The sequence below is a fragment of the Chiroxiphia lanceolata genome, chromosome Z (genome assembly GCF_009829145.1).
Source record: "Chiroxiphia lanceolata isolate bChiLan1 chromosome Z, bChiLan1.pri, whole genome shotgun sequence".
NCBI classification, from domain to species: domain Eukaryota; kingdom Metazoa; phylum Chordata; class Aves; order Passeriformes; family Pipridae; genus Chiroxiphia; species Chiroxiphia lanceolata.
In genome coordinates this window covers 2,698,649-2,718,389 of record NC_045671.1, presented here as the reverse complement: position 1 = coordinate 2,718,389, position 19,741 = coordinate 2,698,649, and the positions used below count along the sequence as shown (strand labels likewise).

General features: G+C 41.3%; 1 protein-coding gene across 1 annotated transcript in view; it reads right to left on the bottom strand.

The window, feature by feature from the left end:
* Positions 1 to 19,741, bottom strand: part of EPG5 (ectopic P-granules autophagy protein 5 homolog) — a 57,787-nt gene that overhangs the window by 18,099 nt on the left and 19,947 nt on the right. Inside the window, exons 14-29 of the mRNA XM_032675904.1 lie at positions 19,522 to 19,686; positions 18,208 to 18,330; positions 16,121 to 16,380; positions 13,724 to 13,864; positions 12,846 to 12,990; positions 11,827 to 12,024; positions 11,048 to 11,158; positions 10,140 to 10,259; positions 8,607 to 8,773; positions 8,284 to 8,511; positions 6,232 to 6,355; positions 5,272 to 5,413; positions 4,141 to 4,312; positions 2,765 to 2,927; positions 1,997 to 2,139; positions 638 to 794 (exon numbers count right to left, since the gene is read on the bottom strand). Coding sequence (XP_032531795.1) covers positions 638 to 794; positions 1,997 to 2,139; positions 2,765 to 2,927; positions 4,141 to 4,312; positions 5,272 to 5,413; positions 6,232 to 6,355; positions 8,284 to 8,511; positions 8,607 to 8,773; positions 10,140 to 10,259; positions 11,048 to 11,158; positions 11,827 to 12,024; positions 12,846 to 12,990; positions 13,724 to 13,864; positions 16,121 to 16,380; positions 18,208 to 18,330; positions 19,522 to 19,686 — 2,559 coding nt within the window. The remainder of the gene's footprint in view (positions 1 to 637; positions 795 to 1,996; positions 2,140 to 2,764; positions 2,928 to 4,140; positions 4,313 to 5,271; positions 5,414 to 6,231; positions 6,356 to 8,283; positions 8,512 to 8,606; positions 8,774 to 10,139; positions 10,260 to 11,047; positions 11,159 to 11,826; positions 12,025 to 12,845; positions 12,991 to 13,723; positions 13,865 to 16,120; positions 16,381 to 18,207; positions 18,331 to 19,521; positions 19,687 to 19,741) is intronic.

Sequence of the window (19,741 nt, the reverse complement as noted above, 5' to 3'; positions counted from 1 at the left end):
AAATTTAACAGAACTACAGCTATGAAGAGCTTTTCAGCACTTCAGTTGTTAGAGGTGCTTAAAAACAGCTGCATACAGAAACAAACTGTATCTAAGAGATGAAAATATATATCTGGACCCAAAGCTTTTTCTCAGAGAACCCACGTAATATGTTTCCCACAGAAAACATTACCACCAACCAAAAGCACTTTTATTCTCTACCAGAAAACTTCTGGCAAATTCTCTACACAAAGAACACTGCAAGGCTGTAGAATAAAGGTGTCTAAATACTGAGGTTGACAAGATATACATCAACTGGAAAGTGACAGGTGAAAGCAAAGTATATGCTGAAACACACTTTTATGAACTGAAAGCACCTAAACTTCTGTTACCTGCCCAAAAATCCAGCACTTAGCTAACACAGTGAGCATTTATTAGCACTAAGGAGGTACCTCAGAGCAAGAGTTTTTTATTTTTGCTTAAATGCAAGCTTCAACTCTCCTAAAGACTGTATATTATAACAATTAGTTGAAAGGAAAATGGGATACAAGCTTAGAACTTTCAGGCTTCTGAATGTGTCAGACCCCCAGTACCAGCAAGCAATTGGAATAAGCATTAGGCATTCAAAAGTCAAATTTTATTCCAAAAGTAAACTCACTTGGCCCAGAATCTCAATGCAGGACGTGAAGAACTGCCTTGTGGGAGGGTTGCGCTGAGTTTCATCACACACATATTCCACCAACGTAAAAAACAAACTAATTCCAACTTTCTTAATTGCAGGCATGGGCTGCACCTTGTAGATATTTATTAAGGCCCTAAAAGAAATTAAATTCAAAAGGCGAATTAAATTTAACGTGTGGAGAATAACCCGTGACAATGAAGAAAGGTTTCTTGCCAATATGGGGACTTGAGAGGGGTATTTCTGATGCTCCCTGAGCTCAAGTAATTTTGCTGCCTTAGAAAGTCTCCATAAGCAGAGTCAGAAAGTGACCACTGAAAGATTCTCACGGCATAGTTCCAAAGGATTATTTCTCCCTCTAATCACGTGTTCATCACATTCTTAAGGCATCTCAACTACACTTGTACTGCAAGAAAAATTACCTCTTTTACTTCACAGGCTCAACAATAAAAGGATTAAAACAGAACCATTTCTTGAGTGTTGCCAAGTACATGTTTGTTGAGATCAAACCCCCATCTTCACGGAGTCTGAATTAAAGAATCTGAAGGACATGCAATTCCAGAGATGTAAATCCCAAGAACTAGTTCATCCACAGAATTTTTCAGATCAGTGGTCAAGAATGAACATGTAGAAATAGTGAACAAATATTTTCACTTGTAGAAGGAGTGCATTCAGTAGTAAACCAGCCACACTAAGAGAATCCCAGCAGAAATCTGGAAGATTGAGAAGAACCAAGTTGCAAAACCAGACCTCTGGGACAAACTCTGAAAGGTCTTCAAGAGGAAGAGGGCCCTGGACCACCCCATGTATTCACACCACTCAGAAAAGTGGTATTATATAGCCCTCTTCCACTGCACAATTTTGTTTCACATATTGAAAAACTACTTCAAATCATAATTCTCTATTAAAAGAACTATGTCCTGCACTATAACAAGCAAAAACCCATAGAGAGAAATATTAAAAACATACAGTTTAGCCTATGGCTGAGACAGCTTGTGGTACAAGTTTGCCACTCCCTAAAGGTTAACACAGCATCCCTGCCATCATCCAGTGTGCTTTTGCAGGGTTAGGAGGGCTATTCTAATACACAGAACAATAAACAGAAGTAGAAAACACTACTGTGTGCCTACTGAGGCTGAATGACCTCCTGATAACAGAGTTATTCCTTTGGAGGCCTGTGTCACAAACACACAAGTCCCAGGATTCATGCTCTGTTGTTGACCCGAGCTGATAAGCACAGTGAAAAAAACAACGAAACAGGTTCCACATTTTACCTCTTAACGTACAGGAAGAGAAATACAAAACATCACTGCCTAAAGCAGTGTCTGAACAACCTACGTTATAAAATTCTCCACGTGCACTGCTGCTTCCACAATGCCCAGGGAAGGCGGCTTCGTAGCTTCTGCCTGCAGCTGTCTCACTTCTTTGCGCAGAGCATGAAGCTGCTGGCTCACCGCCTCGTTTTTGTGCTTCCCTTCAAACTAAGTGACCAAAAAAAAAACAAACAAACAAAAAAAGACAAACATTCACTTCAGAATTCACTTTTTTTTTTCGCTAAAGCTCCTCCGTGTCGCACCTATTTGTAAAAACGAAGCGGAATCCAGTAAGAGGACTCTGCATACAGATGGTTCTCCCCCGCCGAGAGCTTTGATCAGATTTAGCACATCGTGCCCAAGCACACATCCTTGGTCATGTTCCTCCTTAATTATCACACACACTAATATAATTCATGTCTTTCATGTAAGGCTTTTAATCCCCGGGGACTGAAACTTAGAGGGGATCAAGAAATTAATTTGCCAAGCAACATTGGGAGTATTTCTATAAACATTTTCATGCTTCTCTGCCTGTCAGTGAGCATATTCCCATATCCATGCACTGGGAAACAGTTTGAGGTGGATGCTACGAGCAAAACAAGTTATGCAGCAACTTATCCTTCAGCTGTTGATCTGCCCCTTTTGAGCACTGCATATGAGGTATCTCAGGTAACTATTAGGTGCATGGACTTATTTGGTCAGCTGGTACCGTTCTTGTAACGATTCAGACACTTCACATTCATCCTCTGTGTCCAGCAGCACCCAGGCAGAAGGGATGACACAAGTTTCTCACCTGGATGGTGAGCAGAGCTGCTCCCTGACAGCCCTTATTGGAAGTCCCCCGGCACTCCAAATGGAGGGTGATCTGCTCTTCCCTGTTCACAAACAGCTTAGGCACTGTGTCCAGTATTTCATTATTGAGAGCAACATGCTGCGATTCCCAGAGAGCTGCAGTTCTGAAAACCATTTATTAATAAAATTACCAAAATCTGTATTGAAAAACGGTAATGGTAAGAACTCATAAGCAAGAGATGAAATCTCAATTTAATGTGCTGTACAAAGGCTCATGACACCTTCCTAGAAAACATAAAAGGTTATTACATTAAATTGAGTTAAAACTTCAAAGTAATAGCACTTCAAAGTAATAAAAAACCCAGGTTCATAAGCACAAAACTACTTAAGTACGCATGAGTTCCTTTGAATTATTTTATATGACAACCTGGAAGGAAACTCAATAGAATATCCTCTGTAGAAAATGCAATTTTCCGCAAAAAAACCCAAAACAAACAAACAAACAAAAAAAAAAAACACACAACAACAACAACAAAAAAACCTCAATCATGGGATGATTGAGTCGGGGGGGAAAAAAAAAACAAATCCACCTAAAATTGCTGTTGGAATTGTTTTGACACAATCTCTTGGGCTTAATAATTTTTTGGTTCATAATATCGTTATTAAGTGACTACACTGGGCAAGAACAGCTACGGATTGATCAGTTGTGTTTGAAAATAATTCAGCTGGATTCTCTGATTAAGAATATTAAAAACAGAGAGTCTCTTTCACTCACAAAGCCAACAGAATCAGAAATCAGATTTCTTTCTCGGGGACTCTGGTGCTTCATATTGGAACTACTACATTAGTGCAAAAGGGTTAAGTAACTCATTGTCAAGAAATTTAGGCTAAAAGGAGGCTTTATTTCAGAAAGTATGCCAAATGAGAAAAGAAATGTAGAAGTTAGATGCTGGATCATATAAACTCAGACATTAGATAAGACTTGTGCAGTCTTGTCTCAGTTGAAGGAGTAGAATAACAACACGATAGACAAGAAGAAAGAGAAAACAAATAGGATAAGAAGTCAAGTACTGATGGGTCTTGTGCCAGCACCACAGATGAGGCTGTTGTGAAGGGCATTGTTAGGAAAAAATTCCTGGCTATGAGGGTGGTGAGGCCCTGGCACAGGTTGCCCAGAGGAGCTGTGGTTGCACCTGGATCCCTGGAAGTGTCCAAAGGCAGGTTGGACGAGGCTTGGAGCAACCTGGGATAGTGGAAGGTGTACTCTCCTTACTGGGACTGGATGCCCTTTAAGGTCCTTTCCCAAACCATTCTGTGATGATGCTCAGACACTGCTGGACACACCAGAGAGGCAGAAGGAACACAGCTATGACTTACTTGGCATGTTGTTGCAGGATGTTCAGGTCCATACGCATGAGCTGAACTGCTTCCTTCTGACTCACTAGACTGGCAGAGGAAATGACTGGCACAGGGGCTTTCATTGTCTGGAGTGGGAGAGGGGGCTTGGGAGTATCAAACTTCTTCAAATTATTCATGATCCTCTCTTTGGCTACAAAAAGAAAGCAGAAGCAAGTTCTGTCAATGAGAAAACTTCAGGGGAAGCTCAACAAAAGCATTTATTTTTTGGCACGAAACATTTTCAGCAGCAGACAAGTATTTCTCAGGATTCCTCCTTTTAAAAAGGAAAAAAAAACCCACTCAACTAATCTTCCTATTTTTCTCAAAGTCTATTTTACACAGCTAATTTTCATTACCAGCTCCTCCATCACACAAACATTAGGATCAAAAGCCCCACTGCTTTCCTTGTTTCCCCCAACCAGTCCCACTTTCCTCATATCACCCCCAACCAGTCTCACTTTCTTCATATCACCCCATTTATTTTCCTCATATCACCCCATTTATTCTTCTCATCTGACAGAGGCTTCCAGATCCAGTCTAAGCAAAATTCATCTTTCTTTCCCTACAACTCATTCTCACCTTTTGACTTGTCAGCTCCAGCTCCTCCTCAAAGCACAGCCTCTCCCCAGGTCAGCCTTCTTCTCCTGCTGATTCCCACTCAGTTTCTTTGTCCAAACTAATTTGCCTATGAAACTATTCCTTCTATTCTCTCCCCCTTCATTTTTAATCAGTCACACAAAAAAAACCACTGTTTTCAGTTACAGTGGGTTTTCCCTTTGCTTGCAGCTGTCTCTGCCTAAACTTCAGGAAAATTCAGCCTGTGTGGGACATGCCCTGTGCAGAGGAATTTTTGGGGAGCTCACCCATGAAGCTCTAGCTCTGCTCTGTGATGTGGCAAACTTGAAGCCAAAGCCATCCATGCTAACCTCTCACATGAGAATCTTAGTGGGGAAACCACAACAACTTCATGCAAAATACTGTACCCAGAGAAAACAAACTGTACTAACATCTTCATTCACAGGCATCATTAAATTCCTAAAGAAACCAGGGCTTTGACACCCTCAAAGTCCTTTATGGTGCAGTTTCATTAAAAATATTCTTATCTCTTACCTGATAAAGGGTTGGTGAAATCTGTCTGCCCTGCAGGAACACAGGTTGTATGTGATTCGAGCTGAACCTGCAGCCAAAGGTTTAGAGCTTCCTGAAACTCATGGTGTATGAGTTCCACATTGACAAACTCCATCCACAAATCCTGAACCACAAAAGAATTAAATTACCATTCCTATTTTGGTCAGTAGCATACACTGTGCATTCATCCTAGTAGAACTAAAATGGAACTAAAATAAGTACATAAAAACAGACCCTGTAGTTTTAAGTCATAAGAAATTTATTATTAAGGGGGAAAACAACCTAACCTGAAGAATTCTTACCACATATACAGATAAGCTACTGAAAAGCATTAGTGACACTTAGAGAAGAAATCTGACACGGTATAATTTCTGACAAGTAAGAGACGAAGGGTACAGATTATTAAAAATCTGTTCTTAAAAAGCAAACATGAAGACCACGATAGTCTAAAACATCATGGCATAATTAACTGCTGCATTTCCAGCAGTCACATACACTGGAGGAATAAAAACAAAGCAAGCATAAGGAAATGCCCTTCCAAAATCTCCCCTCTTACAGGTTTTTTAGTTATACTAATTCTTTAGGCTTGATGGACAGAATAATACACACTTCCCACTCACAAACTTATATTTGAACCTGACATTTTACAGACTACCAACATGAGCAGGTTTTGGCTTCCAGTCTTTTGTTATTTAAAATTCCATCTTCAACAATTCTCAATATTATCTTAGAATGGAAATTACAGAGCAGTACAGAATAAGGACTGTGTTGTCATTAAGATATGTAAGGAATCTACTTCTGAGCCCTCTTTCAAATACAAAGGAAGGCAGTTTGCTGTATGTATGTTCAAGGCTAGTGACACCAAGTCTCTCACTGATTTCAGGGACTCATTTTAACAAGTGAACTTTGGATCCCAGATTTTCACGGTTATTAGCACTTTACCTGTTGATTCTGCATGACTTTAGCAAGTCTATGTACATCATACTGCTTTGGTAAAGAGGGAATGTATGTGTCTCCTTTCTGGAAATTCTCTTCTTCCAACCACAAAACTAAAACATTACAAAGCCTGAGAAAAAAAGAGGAAAAAAAGGAAAAAATATATCAGTGTGAACTTCGATTGTTCTGGGGTTCAGAATTAAGGCAACAAATAATGCTACAAGGTGACACAGCTCAAAACTGAGGTTTCAGTTGCTTTTTGAGTAGTTTACTGTCAGTTCAAATACAATCACTGACATGAAGCCACTTAAAAAAATACAAAGAGCAATAACAAAGAGTAACAGGACAAATTCTGAAAAGGAAAACATTTATGCCAATTAGCATAAGACCCAGGACTGGAATAGCCTATTATGTCAGGGAATCTCACCACAACCCAATTCAAAAGACCACAGGAAAAAACAGAGTACATGTGAGCAAGTTTGACTTCTCATCCCGTGACTCCTCTAGACTGCCTGTTCCAAAAGGCCACATCTGAGTTAAGTCACATTCTTCAAGTTGTTTTTTTCAGAGTCTCATTCATGGCTAGTTTATTCTCATTTCCTCCTTCACTAATAGTGTACTTTTACATAAATACAACTATTTCTTCAGCTGGCATCATTCCACTGAGTGGTACCTTTTCTCTAATCATACCATCCAAGCCTTCCTGACAAGGAAGCACTAAAATGCCATTAAATCTTCACACTGTGTTATTAAATATCACTAGCAAACTCCTGTTTCCTACATCAGTGACATTGGTGAAAAAATGGGAGTAGTCTAGTTCCAAGAAATCGGCCCTTATAAGCCCTACCAATAATTTCTCCCCTGTCTAGGAAACTAGACAGGTCGTTAAACTTCCTTAACCTAAGATTTACTTGGGTGTAGAGCAGTCTGTATTTATACTGGAGTGAGGAACTTCTCTGAAATGAAAGACTGAAAATATCAATCAAGTCACACCCAGTGAGCATCTCTGGACTATTTTTCACAAAGGCCCAAGTAGGATTTATGATCTCCCTTGTTTGTTGGTACAGTACCTACTGACTGCTGAGGGGAGCACCCACCAGGAGCTCAGAATCCATACACCCAAAGCCTTTGAATAAGGGACTCTTTCCAAATAATCCTTTCATCTGGTTTCTGGGACTATTCAAATACTGCCATATTGCAAACACCTCTTATGGAGGACTTTTCAGACCAAAAGTCTCTGTGTTACAGAACCACTGACTTTGGAATAGCAAAGCCTCAGTTTTAGTGTGCATAGGGCATCTCTTAGAAGTTACCATCCCTTACAAAAGTGAGGGATCAGCAGGTGAGTGGCAATGAGTGACTATACCCCTTTCCTTAGTCTACCCCAAGACAAAAAGAGAGCTTTGTGCCAAGGCTTTGGTTAAGCAGACTTATCATTTTTCAGGTGGCACAGAACACCCTTGGCACAGCTCACCTTTAGCTTGCTAACCAAGCAAACTGCACAAAGTGAATCATGTGCTCAAGCCCCCAGTATATTTCCTGACGAAATCATCATAATTAACATAAATTTAAGCCCTGGTCTGTGACAAACAGATGTATACACACCAAGTAGCACTCTACATTTACAGCTAGTGATGCACACGCAGGTAGCAGATATGCCTAAACAAATAATCATTTTACCAGCACAGGGCTGGTAAATTAAAAAGCACTAAAAAGCAAAGCTCCTCCCCTAAGGGGGGTGACAACTGTATTAACAATGTTTTATTTTCAGTAGTAAAATCAGCCCCCTCTCCAACAGAACACGTACCAACAGAGGAACTGATCTGACCACAACCTGGGGAGTTGGGTTAGTGGTGGCCTTGGCAGTGCTGAGTTAATGGCTGGACTTCATGATCTGAATTTTTCAACCTGAATAATTCTATGATTCTATGTATATAACAAGTGCCTGCAGCACATCTAAGGTCACATCCCTTCACGTCTCACACAGCTACAACTGTGCTGTAGTAGTTACTTGGGCATTTGCACAGAACAAGATGGAACTGGGCAAGCTTTTTTTACCTGACAAGCTCCTTATGCAGCTCAGGTGAAGTCAGGTACTCAGGTGAGCAGCTGGCCTTCTCTGGTGACCTGTCAGTGCCCTCAGCAGGGCTCTCCACCCTCAGTGCTTTGCTGGCAGCGTGGTGGAAGTCTGCCACCTCTATCAACCGCTGCTTCATCTCGTTCAGCAAGTTCACGTGAGCTGCACTCTGGAAAAAACGCCTCCCAATACAGCCATCTACAGGTAACCTGAAAAACAAGTCAAGAAAAGCACAGCTAAGTCTTGTTGCAAGCGCCAAATCAGCATCTCTGCTTGCTGATCTGCAGGAGCAGGTGAGACTCACCCGTACTGTGGTCCTGGTCGGTGAAGGTACAGGAGGAAGAATTTCTGCCAGATCAGTGGCATGAGAGGGTGATCTGCTGGGGTAGCAAGGGCCTGGTGAGCCCAGCGGTAGATCATGAGCCTCTGAAGGGAAGGGACGATGGGCAGCTTCAGCTGGGCCTGGGCTTTCTGCAGAAACAACACTTTCAGACAGGTGTTCTGCTGTAACAGGCTGTCACAGGTTAATTTAACAGAGTAACACAGCATGTACAGTTGGTAATTACAGAGGAGAAAACTTTGGGAACAGTCACACATCTGTTCCAGGTCTTGAAGGATGAGCTGCCCAGCTCACAGTTATGCTGGAGAGCAGAGCTACACCTCCAATGCTGAAAAAAAAAATAGCATGATGGCTCTGATGCAACATATGGGCCATCGGTGTTAATTACAGCTAATTACTGTTCTTCCTCACAGAGGTAGATGCTCCTGGTTTAGACTTCCAGCATGCTACTTTTATCTTTTACCAGCCTACATTCCATATAGCTTCAGTGAAAATTCAAAATGTAAAGTAAAACTGATGTGAAGAAAGAATACAGAAGGAAAAGCAGAACGAAGACAAAGCAACACCCCGTGTTAGCAACAGCACAGACCCACTAAACCATTGAACAGTCCCCTGGACTGTGCCTGATGCAGGGCAATGCAAGGCTTTTCCCCAGTTCCCAAACCTCAGAGTAGACCCTGGCACTACCTCATCACCTACACCAGACCTCAGGAACCCTCAGCATCCTTTTTCCACACACTACCCGCATCCTACTTGGCTAAATCAAGACATGCAAGCCAAAGGACTAATGTTTTCCAGACTACGCTTCAAGGATGCAAGACATGTACCAGCCTGGACAGAGCCCAGGCAAACCTAGTTTCATGGGGCTTCATTAAAACACACTGAAACAGCTGAGATGAAAGATGGGCCAAAAGTCACACTTTGAGACTGGACAGCTTCGCTTTCCCCTTGCTTTCCTCCAGAATTTCTAACTGAATTAGGTCGAAGAACCCGGAAAAAGCTTGCAACATGGCCTAAAATACACCTGATTAAGTTCCTTGTTAAGGGAGAGACCTAAACAGTTCTGAAAGCCTTGGGAAATAACTCAGAAATTAGAGAAAAGTAGAGGCAAAATTCAGATCATCTGAGAAATCATCTGTTTGAAATACAGACTCATTTTCCCACCTGAAAAATAAGCACTCCCCACCTCAGTGGTATAGAGTAAATCCACTAAAAGTCATGAGGCATTCAGATGACCCAGAAAATCATGCAAGAGCACAAATTAGTAACTGAAATCTGAATTTTTCTGTATTATTTGCATGGTAGCTTTTAAATGTAAAACAACTCAAATGTACTCAAAATGTAGAAGAAAACCTCCCTGGGGTATATTTTCACCTGTAAAGCCAGATAAAGCATTATTTAATCTTTTATCCTGGTAAGAAAAAGTACATAAGATAAAACTAAATGATACAAGGAACACTTCTCTCTCTAATAAAAAGGGATGGGCAGTTCTCTCACCTTCAAAGCTTGATCAGGAGTTAAAGCATTAATAACCAGCTCCCCCTCCACAACTCTGCGAAGCTGTGAATCTTCTTCAAATATTGACTCCATATTTAACACCATCCACGAAAACCAGACCTGGACAACACAGAAATAACAGAAACATTGATAAGAAAACAGTAGGGACAGGATCAGGAAGCTTGCTACTTTCTTAAGAGGAATGTCTTTGACAGATTCCCATTACAAAGCTGGAAAAGGCAGTATCACATCTCAAGAAGAAAACCAGTTTCCTCTTTATCCTCACATTAAAATTTCCCCTTCATATTTTGTACAATCTTGGGACAGAAAGTGAAAAGTAGGGACAACAGACAGAATTATCCAGACAGTTCTGGAGGAAACAAACTTCTCAAACTCAGTAAAATAAGATCTCCTCTCTCCCACCTGCACTACACATCTCCATTTGTGGTACTGCAGGGTTTTTCTTCCTTTTGCTTGAACAAGGAACTCAGGCAGAGAGAAGGCAACTCAAATTCAAAATATTTATCAGATAAAGACTGATCTAATAGAAAAGTCAGGCTTCACATATTTTCTCTTATTAAATAGATTGAGAGCAATTGAAGATTAGAAAGAAAACCAAACTACTAAATCCTATTATATGAATTCTTGGACACAGATTAGACAAACTCTCTCCATGGAAAATGTCCATGTTCCCTTTAGTGTAATAAACCCACAGAATTCTCTTAGGCTAAATTAGGACTTTATCACAAGAAAATGAAAAAAGAAAATAAAAATCACTCTGGGAAAGGAAGAAAAAGGGAACAAGAAAAAAAAAATCTGCAAAACCATGCAAAAGCAGGGAAAAAAGAGCCCTCAAGACACCTCTACACTGCTTATCCCAGGGCTGTTCACACAACACCATCACTTACCTGAGAGGGATTGGCATTGCCCTCCACAAAAGATGGTGTCACATTGCCTGCCACGATCCAGCTAACAAGGGAAGACAGCAGACCTTTGTCACAGTGATAGCCCAAAGCATTCTGCACAGAAACAGAAAACATTTGGGGTTTTTTTGTAAGAAGTGGTGATTTAGAAGATTTTAGGTATTTTCTATTTAGAAGATTTAGGTATGTCACTCTACTTTCATACAAGTTCCCTTCTGACTCATATTGCTACTTTCCCATCTTAGCTCAGCCAGGCACCACTGAGATAGATGCTTGCTTGTACTTAATTTCTTTTTTCAGTGAAAATATCTTGTTTTACTGAACACTGTCTGTTTTTTTTCTGGAGAGGAAGTCCCATTTTTGTTCTAGACACACTACTGAACATCTGGAATGCAAAGAACACAAACTGTGATAGAACTCATATGAATGAAAACTGTGTTACAAATTGGTTTTAATAATTACTATCAAAATATCAGACATTTCACTGATTTTGACCCACTCAGAAGAAAATCAGATAACCTCATTATCACTTATGCCAGATTGTCCAGAAAAGCTGTGGCTGCCCCATCCCTGGAAGTGTCCAAGGCCAGGTTGGACAGGGTTTGGAGTAACCTGGTCTAGTGGAAGGTGTCCCTGCCCAAGGCAGGATTCTATGACTGTTTCTGTAGCACTTCAGGAAAATACATTAACATCAAAATCAGAGTGAGCAACAAACAAACTGACTACTTACTCAACAGCCACACCAGTACATCACAACTATTTACCTTGTGCTGTTGGTAAAGCAGCTTTTGTACACAGTCCTCTTGACTGTACTGAAAAGCAGCTTTACATAAGTCATCCAGCAAGCAGAGTGTTGCCCTGTCCCGGTGCCACAGCTGCTGGCTGGTGAGGACCTGGACCCAGAACTCCAGTACTGCAGCTGGCCCCACTCCATTTGGCTGATCACTTACAAAAATGTGAGTCTGCCAAATAAAAGTGTAAAATCAGTCAACAGATTGCAGCGTTGATTAAAGGTTAAGCATCTACTGAAGAACTGTTTAACTTGCATAAGGCTGTGGGCCTATCCTTAAAGTACATGCTCTCTATACCTAAGCAAGGACAGCTTTGTCAACTCCAGCCTCCAAACCCCTGCAAACTCTACAGCCTGGAGAGCAGAGCACCTTGTGCAAGCAGCAAAAACAGGCATAAAAGCCTTAAGCAGGACCCCTGTGACCTGGAGGCATAAATAGCATCTATTTCTTAAGTGTCACCTGATGTTCCTGTAAAAGGACTTCCCAGAGTAGGTCTGTTTCCCTTACCCTCCTCTAATGTTAGATGACCTTGCTCCTTGACCTCTCTGCACTTAAAAAAATACTACTGTTCCCTCACACAGCAACATTTTTTTCATCCCACAGCCCCAAATGAATGGTGAAAAGCAAAGCTTTCAAACATTAATACATTTGCTGCATTCCTCAAATTACACAAATAAGAAAGTATGCATATGACATTTCCTTTTTTTAGGCAGGTATGACCTGCTATTGGAAAATTAATTTTCCAAGAAGTCTGGAGGGGAAACGTTGTTGTTATGTCCATTATCAGATGCACTGCCAGATTTAGGCAAGTTTAAGCAGAAGCATTTCAGGAAACCAAACCCAACTATTTAATGCTTGATGCAGGGCACTCCTTGGCTACAAAACTGCCAAATTCAGTATCCTCTCCAACCTTAAACACCAGCTTGGTCAAAACAGCCTGGTTTTAAATACTGTCCCCCCCCCTTCTTTTTTTTTTTAAATAATCTTCTTACCTGTATCATACTACTGAGCAACTTAACGTTTTCTCCATAGTTCACACCTGTCAAGTGCTGTGTCACTTTATGGGTAACCTGCTGGGTAACTCCTTGAGGGACTCCACTGTCCAGATGAAGGAACAGTTGGATGTAAGATAAAAACCTAGGGATGTCAACAAACTAAATTAACTCTAAAATATCTTCTACTACGTAACAAATAGAAAAGCTGTGTCTAGGGAATTTAAAACCAGCTCAACAGCACTGCTGACAGATACATCCAGGGCTTTGAGTCACACCCACAATGCAGATTTATTTGCTCCACTTTAGCCATACAATGGGCACAGTATGAACATTTCACAGCAGATCATAATTCAAGGCAGCTCATCAGGACTAAATGCAGTCCTTGATCTACATCAGCACCCAAATCTAGCCCAGGAGTTGTTTGGGAGTCTGTCAAGTGGTCCAAGACAAAGGCGCCTCGGTGACCACATTACAAACTGACCAGGACTGACATCTGAAGTCCAGCACTGGACATACTGTGTCCCTACTGATACTGCCAGCTGGTCTTTCTCACTCATTTAACACCACAGCTACTTGAAATACAGCTGCCTGAAGAACACTTCTGTGGCACAGCAGCAGCAACAGCAACGGCTGTATATGTGGTGTCAGCAGGACACACTTCTACAACTATTTCCTCAACCACAGTCAATGCCAAAAAGTTACTCAGCACAGAAACCAGATGTACTTCCACCAGCATGTTCTCACTGGATGCAAAACTCAGCACGAAGCCACATAAATTTAACAGTTAAGATTAACTTTCATTGCAATTATCATAAATTAAGCAAATAAATATATAAAATAAATAAATAAGTGTATCATGAACATAGAATGCTTACTGTTCATTCTTCAGGAGGTAATACTGGCAAGAGTAAAACAATGGTAAAATTTTATCCAGCACATGCACTACTGTTCTCAGATGTCTAGACTGGACGAGTACACCCAAAAGAGGGATCCCTTCAGCACAGAACTTCTCAATGCTTTAAAAAAAAAAAGTATATAATTAAGAAAAACACATCAGTAGAAAGAAAGAATGGGTGTTGATTTACTCTTTACAAACTGAGATGTAAATACATTCATAACTTTACACTTCATCTTTGAAAAACTAAACAGCTAATTCCAGAGCTTTTTATTCTGCTACAGGAGCCATTCAACTGCTGACAGACTAGGTAAGTATTTCCTGCCCTTCTGTGGATGTGTCCCATCTTCCGAAAATCCCTGGAGATGCAGGCCTTCCTCCACCTATCAGTTTAAAGCCTGGTGGTGTTCCCTAACCCAACCAACTCACCTCCCTGTTCGGGCAAAAGAAGAACCCACAAAGGGAGTTTCACATGTTCTGGCTTTGACATCTCCTCAGTTTGGAGGATGGCTGCACATCTTTCTTCACTACTCGTAGATGAACCTCAGAGGGTTTCCTTACAGCAGGTACTCAGATGGTCACAGTCAGATGAGATAAATTCTACTCTTAAGTGTCCAGAAAACTCAGTAGCAGCAACTTGTTTGGCACATTGCATTAGTTTTGCTGACTGAGAAAAGGCGCACATTGGAAAAAGATGCAAAACATGAATCCTGTGTCTACTCTGAGGTCATGAAAATGAAATATTGTATTAAGTCACAAACACACTGTACAGCACTTTGTTTCTTCTGCTCACAAACGTAACTGGCTTTAAGTTTTTTGCATGCGATTAATACCTGTGTTAATGTTTATACAGGAGAAGGATATCAAATGGTTTTTTGCAAGGCCAAACCGAGAAGGTACAGGGGGACAAACTAAAGAGGTTCTTTGGTTTTTTATTTCATGCTCCAAGTCATGGAAAAATTGCCAGCCTCAACCAGAATACCTCCATATCAGTCTCAAATTAATCCAGTGCTTTGAAGTATCTATAATGGCATAATCTTATCATCAAGCTGTGACTTGGAGAAGGAGAAGATAACTCAGACAATTTCTCTTCAAAGAGTAACACAATATTATACATAGAAAACAAGTTAGTGAAAGTTTTGAATAACAGATAATTAGAGACCACAGATTCAGGGAAAACAGATCTGGTAAGGACTGGTTAAATTTTGTGTATCTCTGTACCTTAATCAACCAGTATATTTGATTATGTCCAAAAGCCTTACCTACAAACGAGCTGACAGCACTGGTTAAGACTGTTGAAACACAGTCACAGTTATGAGGTTCAGTTTCAAGGCTATAAAGCTCTTTATTTATCATTCCCAATATGAATGCACTTTTTGTCCTTACTGTTTTCTGAATGCTGTCCTGCAGCTTTGCTAAAAAAAATTACCTGTAGAATAGCCCTTTCAGTAAGTGTGGTTAAAAGTTATTCCTGTCCAGAGAAATCTTGTTAACCCCTCAGTTTCTGTACTGTTTCTAATGACTACTTTCACCTTAACATGCAGAAGGCAAAAACTACTATTAGCAAAATAAAGGAACTATCGTGTTCTTTGAAAGAAGAATTCAGGAAGAATTTCTTCACAGAAAGGGTTGTCAGGCATTGGAATGGGCTGACCAGGGAGGTGGTGGAGTCACCATCCCCAGAGGTGTTCAAGAAACAACTGGATGTGGTACTCAGTGCCCTAGTCTAGGTGACATGGTGGTGTTTGGTCAAAGGTTGGACTCTATGATCTCAGGTGTCTTTTCCAACCTAAATGATTCTGTGATTCTGTCCAACTACAGTCACAGAATCACAGAATAATTAGGGTTGGAAGGGATCTCTGGAAATCCTCTAGTCCAATCCCCCTGCCAAGGCAGGGTCACTTGGAGCAGGTCACAGAGGAAGGCATCCAGGTGGGTTTGGGATGTCTCCAGAGAGGGAGACTCCACGACCTCCCTGGGCAGCTGTTCCAGTGCTCTGCTACCTTAAATATAAAGAAGTTATTCCTCATGTTGAGGTGAAACTTCTTGTGGCAATTTTTATGGCAATTGCACCTCATCCTATTGCTAGGTACCACTGAACAGAGTCTGGCACCATTGTCTGACACCCACCTTTGAGATGTTTACGTGCATTAATGAGATCCTCTCTCAGTCTTCTTTAGGCTAGACAAGCCCAGATCCCACAGTGTCTCCTCAGAAGAGAGACACTATCCCCAACAGACTCCTCAATGCCTTGCATCACAAGTCCTTTTTTCTTCAAACAGGCATGAAGAACTTTAACAACCCTCATCTCGCCACCAGGGAGGTTGCTCAGTCACTGGGGCCACCCATCCAAGGCAAACACATAAGAAGCACTCACCTGTGCCCCAGGGTGGTCATGGCCAGTGCCAGGTAGCAGCCTATGGGGATGTTTGCTTTCACAGCCTTGAGCAGGGGGTGCAGCGCGACCGACTCGGCCGCGTCGAGCGCGCTGTCGCACACGGGCACGGGCTGCCCGCCCTGCTGCACCCCCCGGTCGTTCCTGTGCAGCTTCAGCCTCAGAATCAAACTCCAAGCCCACTGGTTGAAGGAAGTCTCCGGTGTTTCTCCGTAACGAACAATGCTGGCTAAGTAGGAGACCTGGGACAGAGCAGCAGGAGCAGAAATGAGAGGGAGCACAGACGAAACAATACAGCACAGGTGGCTCCAGTCGGTGACTTGGGGCAGCTCGGATGGGCCTGCTCTTCTATCACAACACTGTGACACAGGAACTGGCACTAGATGATCTCTGGGGTCCCTTCCAACCCAAACCTTCTACAATTCTATGATCAGACCAGCCATAGTTATTCTTTAGACACACCACGTAGTTTATCTAAACGCTCAGTTCCTATTGCCTTGATTTCCACCTCCTCTCCCTACCCCTCCCATCATTTTTAGTAAAGGCTGTCAACTTAACACTGTTTGCCTAGATTTTTCCCAGCTGGATGTGGATCTTGGATTGAATTTTGATTTTACTACTGAAAAAAGAAAGCCACGCAACAACCTTCCACAATGTTTACAACGTTTAGGACAGCTAGTGTAAAAAAAGCAGCATATGTCAAAAAAAAAAAAAAAAGCAAACTAAAACCTAGCAGCCTCTCCTTAGAAAGAAGTCTGTAATGTGGACAGGCAGAGTCTGTGCCACATACATGTGCCTGTAGTCATGAAGATCCTGTCTAGATCAGAAAGAATTATAAACCTTGGGGAAAACAAAATATTGTACATGCTCTGACAGTAGTGTAAATTGCAGAGCTGGGAGGCAATGCAGGCATTTCACCCTCTCAGAATGGGGGTACAAAAACCTAAGCACTATTTTCTCTCTAATTCCAGTTACGAGCTCAGGCAAGTCAGGACAGATTCCCTAATACAAGTGGCAGCCGAGGTTGAAATAGGCTTAAAATAGAGAACTCCTCTAGCTGGCACAAAACAACAAACCATGGTCAAGTAGCGCAGAGGGGCAAGTCAGAAAAGAGCAGAGAGAACAAGGAACATGAAGAGTATGGGAAGAAAACACGGCGGGGAAAAGCATGTGGGAGGGGGAAACACTGTACAAGAAATACTGAGAAGACAAAGTACAGCACAATGTTAAAAGCTCTGAATAAATAAATAGAAGTATCTTGGATTGAACAATGAAAATAGGGGGGTTTTTTAATCCTGATCTTTCTATCCTTCCATTCCCCTTCTGTAACTTGGAGCTATCCCTTCCTCAGTGACCGACGTGCTGCAAAATCAACGTAACAAACGTTTGTGGGGTGTTCAGGTCACACAGCACTGACTGAAAAGCTTCTAAAGGGATTAACATCTGAGTCTTCAAATAAGGTAATACTAAGAGAGTTGGAATCACAGGGAGGATGTCTCTTCTGCTCCACTTTGTGACTATTCAACTACAGATCTACATAGGGGTTAAAATTAAAATGTCTATTTCAAGAAACATGGAGAGAGAATATTTACAAGGGCCTGGAGTGACAGGACAAGCAGGAATGGCTTCTTACTGACATAGGGCAGGGTTAGATGGGACATTGGGAAGAAATTCTTCCCTGTGAGGGTGGTGAGGCCGTGGCACGGGTTGCCCAGAGAAGCTGTGGCTGCCCCATCCCTGGGAATGTCCAAGGCCAGGTTGGACAGGGCTTGGAGCAACCTGGGATAGTCCTTGCCCGTGGTACAGATGATCTTTAAGGTCCTTTCCAACCCAAACCATTCTATGATTTTATGATTCTCATACAGATGTTCCACATAAGCCTAATAGCTGTTTTCAGATAGCTCTGACATTCAGACAATACTGAATGTTGGTATGTTATGGTATTCTAGCAGGATCGAGATAGAACATCTTGAAAAAAAATAAAAGAAAGAAAACAAGGTCTTGACTTGCAGTTTTTCCTGATTATCACCATCCATAAGCTATTCCCTGTAATTCTGAAGAAGGGATACCTGCTTTATGCTTTCAGAAAGCAGCCCAGCATAGGGTTTCTGGGAGAGATATTTCTGATACGCTTCCAGGACCATCAATGCAACTTCAGAATGGACAGCTGGATCCAGATAAAGAGCAGTCTGCTAAATACAGAATCAGAACACAAAACTTTATGTCATTTTAAAAGGTCTCTACAACTGTATCATACAGTTGCACTACAGGGAAATAAATCTTAATCTCCTTCTGACAGTTCAAATCAAATATTGCGATATCCAGGCAAAATCTTGCCCATAAGAAAAATTCAGCCCAACGTTTAATAATTCTGGGCTCACAATGGGCAATACACAGATAGATTATTTAAAAAAAAAAAAAAATGTTGATCACAATCACTTTCCATGTGCATTTCATGAATTTATAGCAATTAATCCAAAAATCCATAGATGCCATTTTAAATTACGTAACACAGAAACTGGAATTCTTCCCTTTAAAAGCAAACCCAAACCACATCACCATGTTTTTTGTATGAAAACACAGTATCTTATCAACTGCCACATTACAGAACTGTTTTTCTCCATATCAAAAGGCACAGACATGGCCCTGTTACTGCACAGCAAAGAACTTTCTGTTCATTTTCCCTACGTTTTCCCTTTTTCTTCACATGTCATCAAGAAACAGGGAGAAAAAGTCAATATTTTTGTACAAGCATCAACACAGCAAAGAGAAGAGTTCAGAATGACCAAATGCCCAGGCTGCAATGCTAAAATGGATCACAGAACACAGACAACAGGATTTTTTTTCCCCAATCTATTTCTGTTTCTCTCTAAAATAACATTTACCTTCGAGTGGATCCTGAACTGATGGAGCTCCTGGAGTAACCCAATATATGGACCAATTTCTAATCATTTAAATAACGCTCAGGGTTCTGAAATTTTTCATTTCAATCATTAGTTTTCTTGCATTGTGAAAGACATACCTGGATACCAGCATGCAAACTACAGCCACACCAGTCTCCTACACATTCCTTGGAAGATTCCTCTATTTCTACAGCCACAGGCATCTTAATCTTAATCATAAAAATTGTCCTGTCAGCTGTTTCCTCTTGTTTAGAGAGAGGAAACTCTCGCTTAAATGTCTCTTTTAATCTCAGCTACAAGAAAGCAGCATGAGCAGAACGTTACAAAATTACTGTGAAGTTCCCATCCTGTGCTATTAAGTGCACAGACATTATATAAAGCACGTAATTAACTGTTTCCCAGTTCATTTCTAATCCCAAGTTGAGTAAAGCTTTTGCTCTGAAAAACTGAGGAGTTTTCAAAACTGTTTTCAGTACATACCTGCTCCCCAAATCCCCAGTTCAGCCCTTCCAGGATAATGCAGGCAAGCTTGTTCTCCACTGTTGTCAGGCTGTAATTTAATAACCAGTCACGAATCAGCGCTATCTCAGATGGAGAAGGCTTCCACAGGTACAATGGCAGCTCTTTAAACAGGTACAAGGAAACCTTTGAGGACAGAAAAAAAAAGGATAATGAGGACTCAACACAATAATCAGCATTA